Source organism: Propithecus coquereli, unplaced genomic scaffold (assembly GCF_000956105.1).
Source record: "Propithecus coquereli isolate 6110/MARCELLA unplaced genomic scaffold, Pcoq_1.0 Scaffold351, whole genome shotgun sequence".
In the NCBI taxonomy this organism is placed as follows: domain Eukaryota; kingdom Metazoa; phylum Chordata; class Mammalia; order Primates; family Indriidae; genus Propithecus; species Propithecus coquereli.
This window is the reverse complement of record NW_012149186.1, coordinates 1,555,044-1,561,020: the sequence shown is the minus strand read 5'-3', so window position 1 is coordinate 1,561,020 and position 5,977 is coordinate 1,555,044. Positions and strand designations below refer to the sequence as shown.

At 59.4% G+C, this 5,977-nt stretch overlaps 1 protein-coding gene across 1 annotated transcript in view; it reads left to right on the top strand.

Moving 5' to 3' along the window:
• ANTXRL (anthrax toxin receptor-like) overlaps positions 1 to 5,977 on the top strand; it is a 42,511-nt gene that overhangs the window by 20,915 nt on the left and 15,619 nt on the right. Inside the window, exons 12-13 of the mRNA XM_012651252.1 lie at positions 1,265 to 1,372; positions 2,891 to 2,971. Coding sequence (XP_012506706.1) covers positions 1,265 to 1,372; positions 2,891 to 2,971 — 189 coding nt within the window. The remainder of the gene's footprint in view (positions 1 to 1,264; positions 1,373 to 2,890; positions 2,972 to 5,977) is intronic.

Below are 5,977 nucleotides of genomic sequence, written 5' to 3'. Positions count from 1 at the left end.
GGGCGGGGATGCAGGGACTCCCCTGGGGTAAGGTGGGGCCTGCTGGCCTCAGCGCCACAGGCTCGGGCCCCCAGACTGACACCCGAAGGCCAACGTCTGTCCTGCTGCTCCAGACCAGGGTCCCGTCTGTGTGCAGGGCCCAGGCAGAGCCCACCCCACCCCCACCCATCCCACATTTCTCTCTTTTGAACATTCTAGACCAGGAAGGAGTGCCTACCTGTGCTGAAGGCAGAAAAGTTAAGTTGTGGTTCTGGTGCTGACATTGTTGCCTGAGGAGGGCACTGCCCTTCACGAGGAGGCTCCAAGAAACCTGTGCCCCTGAGCTCCCACCTTCCTGGGCAAAGGAGAGGGTCACAGAGGGGCAGGGCGGGGCCTGGGGGCGGCTCGGGACTCCCAGTGATGTCGCCCAGACAAGGCTCTTCCGCTCCCAGCACCACCTGTCATGAGCCTCTGTCACCGAATGTGCAGCCTGGGACCCCCAGGTTCAGCAACTGCCGGGGTCCCTGCTGAGACGCATGGAGCTCTAGTGTCGTCCCCAAAGGGCTGTGAGGACTCGGGTGGGCTTTGGAGAAGGAGCCTCCAGTTTTGGGGAGCTGGTCCCAGCCCAGGCTCTGCATGGAGGGCTGGCTCCGTGTGATGTGTCTGTTTGATCCCCTTCTCCTGGCAGGGCCGAGCGCTGGCTGGGCTCAGTCTGGAGGGACTGCAGGGCTCCGCGGGTGGGAGGGACGCCCAGCCCCGGTGAGCGCAGGGACCAAGGGCGGGAGCTGGCTGTGGCTCACCTGGGCTGGGGACACCCCAGGGGCCGTGAGTGGCCGTGGTGGGTGGCTGAGGCAGGAGGCCCTGGCCTGGGCTGTGGTGGACACAGGCCTGGCTGCCCGTGCTGCCTCTGTGCTGGGCAGCGTGGGCCTGGGGAGGCTGCGGCCACAGGGGCAGGGCAGTGGGCGTGTGCAGGGACGGCCACTCAGCCTCCAGGACAGGCTCCCGCCAACATGGTGGCTGAGGAAGCAGCAAGGACGCAGGCCGGAGTTGTTGGCGTTTAGGGGAAGAGCCGTATTCACAGACCTGGAGGAGTGTGCGCGTGTCTCCCATGGAGGACGCCCCCCCCCCGCCCCCGTGGTGGGTGCCCCTCACTGGTGCGTTCATTCAGTGACAAGTGTCTGCTGAGGAGCCAGCCCTGTGCCAGGTGCTGCGGCCAGGGACCCCACGTCCCTGCTGCCCAGAGTGTGCCAGACAAGGAGGCGGACAGCTGTTTTTCTCCTTCTAGAAGCCGAAGAAACCACCTCCACCACCTCCAAATACGTGCCCCACAGTGATTGTTTATTGCTCTGGGTGCAAAGGAGAGCGTGGAGTGTGCGGGATGCCAGGGTTGGAGGTGAGAAGGGCCCAGTGGGGAGGAGCTGGCGGAGGGGGGCAGCTGGGTCACATTACAGAGCCCGGCCCAGGAAGCAGCATGGCTCTGTGGGCACTGGACTTGGTGCTGAGGGAAAACCAGAGGCCGAGCCCTTCCTAGTGGGCAACAAGTATGAGGGCTCCTGTCCCCTAACCCCCAGGCGTGTCCAGCACGCGGGGTTCCGCCTTTGGAAGCATCCAGGATTCTGGACAATGGCAGATGGTGACACTGGCCAGTCCCTGGTTCTCACAGAGGTCACAGTCAGCTTGGGCAGTGCTTGGGTTTCTAACCATTTGCCTGTGGGTGCCTGAGTCCAACAAACTGAGTCACAAAGAGGCTCGCAGAGGTCAGGGAAAAAATAGAAACAACCAGTCCTGAGCCATATTCTTATCCCCGTGGAAGCTCTCTGGAAAGGATAGTGGCACATTCTTGGCCTGGCAGCAAGCCATTCACATAGAGTGAGGAAAGTGCTCACCAAGAGGGCCTTGTCACCGGCTGAGAGGGGGTGACGAGGGCTGCAGGGAGGAGGCGTGGAGATGGAGACACAAGGGGCCCTCACAGGTTGCTGTGCAGGACTTTGAGCCCTGGGACCCAAACAACAGCAATTCACCCTGAGGAAGCCTCCTTGCCCAGGAAGTCCCGTGGCCTCCTTGGGGACGGGGAACCAGCCAGGCAGCAGCCACGGGGCCCCTGGACAGGGAGAGGCCCCTGGGGGGCCGGTGGTGAGGGAGAGAGAACTCCAGACGTCCAGCCTGGCTTTGCCCTCCTCCTTCCTGGGCCGGGCTCTGACCACGGTGGGATCTGCCACTTCCTGCTGGGAGCCTCCAGCTCCTCTGCAGCCCCAGAGGGCAGCGGGGAGGCCAGGCCTGCCTTTCCCCTGAGTGTGCGGCACAGAGAAGCCAAAGCATGACCTCCAGTGGGAGGAAGTCACCTGCCAGCGGCTTGTTCTGGCTCGTAGGGCACAGCCCCTCCCCCAGCCCCTCCAGGGCTCAGGAAAGCCGGACTGCAGAGCCCTGGGGCCCTGCTGCTGCCCATGGCTGCAGGGCCACTTCCTGCCTGGACTCCGTCGTCCTCTTCTCTCTGTCCTGGTCTCGGGCACCCAGCCCCCTAGGCAGGGCACAGTCCTTTCATCCGCCTTCCCCGCGTGTGCCCCTAATGCAGCGTCCTTCCCCCGCCCCGAGTTCCTGCCGGGGCCTGTGCCCACGTTCCCCTGCAGGACCTCTGCTGGGCCACCCCATGTCCCTCCAAACTTCGGACTTTTCCTCTAGATCTGCCCCTGGCTTCTCCTCCCCTGCACCAAAAATACTGTTTTGTGCCAGATTGCAAACCTCTCTGTGACCCTCAGTGACCACCCCTCAGCACACCAGGCCCCCGGGGCTCTTCCCAGGCGGAGCCTGGAGCTTTGTCTTCCCGGGGACAGAGCTGTGGGGAGTGGGATCCTGACACCTCTCGGGCTGCGCCCAGGCCGTCTTGCTTCCTCATGGCCACATTGCTTTTCAGGGCAATCTGGGTACCTTGTGTGGCCTCGCTCAGCCCAGCTGCAACCAGGTGCCAGTGATGTGGTGTCCGTGCAGGTTCCAGGTGAGCCGGGTGCAGGGACCCTCCCGATGGGCAGGAGGCCACTGCTTTTGCCCTTGACAGTGGCCCTCTGGGACTGTGGCTCAGAGAGCCGTGTCAGGGCACCTGCCAAGCAGGAACGCCCAGGACTGGGGGAAACGGTGCTTGTGGGTCCCCCTGACCGTTTCTGGGTAAGGCACCCTGCATTTCCTTTGCTGGACCCTGGGTGCCAGGAGTGCTGGTGAGTGTGGTTGACAGTGTGGTCTGGGTAACACTGACCGGTTCTAGAAGGTGGTGAAGCGTCCCTCCTTGTGTCATGGCCTTGGGGCCATGGGGAGAACCAAAATTGTTACAATAGTTCTTGTGACTTAATGTGAATGAGGACTGATACTGATTGGGTGTCCTGTGGGCCAGTTGCTGGCCTAAGAGCCTTCCACGTTTTCACTGCTTTATCTTCCCAGTGACTATATGAGTAGGTGCTACTGTTTATTTTCCCAGTTTGCTGAGGCGGACTGAGTGCTTGAGTGGCATGTCCCAGGTCCGAAAGTCCAGGAGTCATAGAGCTGGAGGTGACGCTGGGCCTGGCCCCCACCCTTCAGAATGCCCCGCCCCTCTTTCAGAGCCACACTCCTGACCTCGTGGTGGTTACTCCAAGCGCCTGGAGGACTGCCCTACTCAGGCCTGGGGCTCCCGACAGCCCTGCTGCTGGCCCAGCCTGGGCCTCCCACAGTCCAACACAGACTAGGCCTGGAGGATGGTCTGGTCCCCGGGGTCTGTAGTGAGGCCCGCACTGGCCATGTTCCTTCCCTAAATCAGGCCCACACGGGCTCTCGGTGGCTAGGTGGGTGGGTGCTTGGAAGGCCTATGTAGGCCAGAAGCTTCTGGAGTGCTGCTGTGGAGAGATGGGCTGGGAGCCATGGAGGCATTGCTGGCGTCGGGGGCACACAGGGCTCCGCCAGCAGCTGGGCCTGGCTCTGTTCGTCTGACGAGGGCCCTCAGTCCCGGCTGTGCTTGTTGGAAGCCCATTCTCCATCTGATTTCTTGTGGTGCCTCTCCATGTTGCCACAGCCCAAGTACGGTCACAGAGTGCTGGCCCAGCCCTCCGCACTAGACAGAACACACGCCCGGCCAGAGAAGCCCTCTCAGGGTGGAGGCATGGAGCAAGCCTGAGGGCTGTGACGATGGGCACCTCTCATTTGAAGTGCAGGAAAGCAAGGCGGGAGGGAGGAGAAGGGGGAGCAGCTGTAGGTGGCCTCATTGCCCAGCGTGGGGAGGGCGGGAATCAAGTGACCCTGAAATTGTCCATTCCTGAGGGCAGCTCTCTGAAGATAAGGTTTTGGGGAGGGTGGGAGAGTAATTGCCTTATGGAGGGCACTTACCAGGGCTCTGCCAGGCCCTGGCCACTGCCATTGCGTGAAGTCCACCTGCGGTTCTGCGAGCAGGAGTGACCATCCCTGCTTTACCGATGGCAAAACAGAGGCCCAGAGAGGTCCAGGAAGTTACCTAAGGGCACCGAGAGAGTAAGGGGCAGCATCCAGGGGTATTTGAAGTTAATTCCAGCTCTTTCCTGAACCGAGGGGGGCCCACCACTGTGCTTTGTAGACCTTGGTTCCCTTCTAGCTACTCTTGTCCCATCGAATTTGACCTTATCCGCCGTAACCATGAAAACCTTGCTGAGTGTCTCGTAAGACTTCTGTTGGGTCCCCAAATACTCAGGTGTGGGGAAGAGTTCCAGGTCTCTCCTCTTTAAACCTTCGGTGTATGGGTTCCAGGGTCTAAGGTGAGCCATGCGCTAAAGAGGATGGGTGTCCACGGGGACCTGTAGCCCTCTGCAGAGCACAGGGTCAGCCTGCAACCCCTGTCCTGGGGGCGCGGCGCCAGACACCGATCCAGGCTACTTGGCAGGCTCGGCTAACAAGTTACATAACTCACCTGCAGCTGCACAGCCAGGAAGCAATGGGGCCAGTGTCAGACAGCCTGGCTCCAGGTCCTTACCACGTACGTGGCCACCTCTTTTTCCTCCAAGGAGGTCACTGCTCTGCATTTCACAGCTGTGGAAGCTGAGGCTTTGATATTTAGTGATGGGCTGTACATGGCAGGGTTGTGGAATGATAGAGCCAGGCCACGAACTGACCCACGTCTGAGTCTAGGCTCCGTCCCCCATGTCCACCCATGTCATGCTGTCAGCGTGATCTGTGGAGACATCTGAAAAGCCTGTCTTTTGACAGTGCAAAATGTTACACAGCAGGTCCTCCAATGATGTTATTTCACTCAATGTTATTTCCTTATGTTAACCAAGAAAAAAAAAAAAATTATTCCCAGCCTCAGCCACTGTCTGGGTGGAGTTTGCATGTTCTCCCCACGTCTGCTCAGGTTTCCCTCTGGGTCCTCTGGTTTCCTCCTACATCCCAAAGGTGTGCACGTTAGGTGAACTGGCGTGTCTACACGGTCCCAGCCTGAGTGAGGGTGGTGTGTGTGTGAGTCCACCCGGTGGTGGGATGGCGTCCCATCCAGGGCGGGCCCCTGCCTGGCACCCTGGGCTGCCAGGATGGGCTCCAGCCACCCGAGACCCTGGACTGGAATAATTATTATTAGGTAAATAATTATCTTACTTGTTTTTATTAATCTTTCTTAAATGTACATACATCTCACATTTACATCAACGTTTAATCTTAGAAGCATTTTGGTCTTTATTTAGAAGTTAAGCGATGTCCTTGTGGCGAGAATATACCACAGTAACTTGACTCTTCTTTCTATCAATTAGCCTATGGGAAAATTAGTCTCCTTACACATCATTTCACTGCAGTCACAGTTTCCAAGAGCCTGTGGATGACTCTTAGTGAGGACTTGCTGTGCATGCACGACGTTTGAGGATATTAATATCTTGATGTTCGTGCTGCGTCACTTGCAGATCTCCTTCTAAATTTGAACTCATTGTTGTTGTGGGTAAAAGCAGCGCTCGACACGGGTGGGCCTCAGGATGTGTTCGTGACCAAGGGGCTCCGCAGTTCTCTGAGCCTGCCCGTGGAG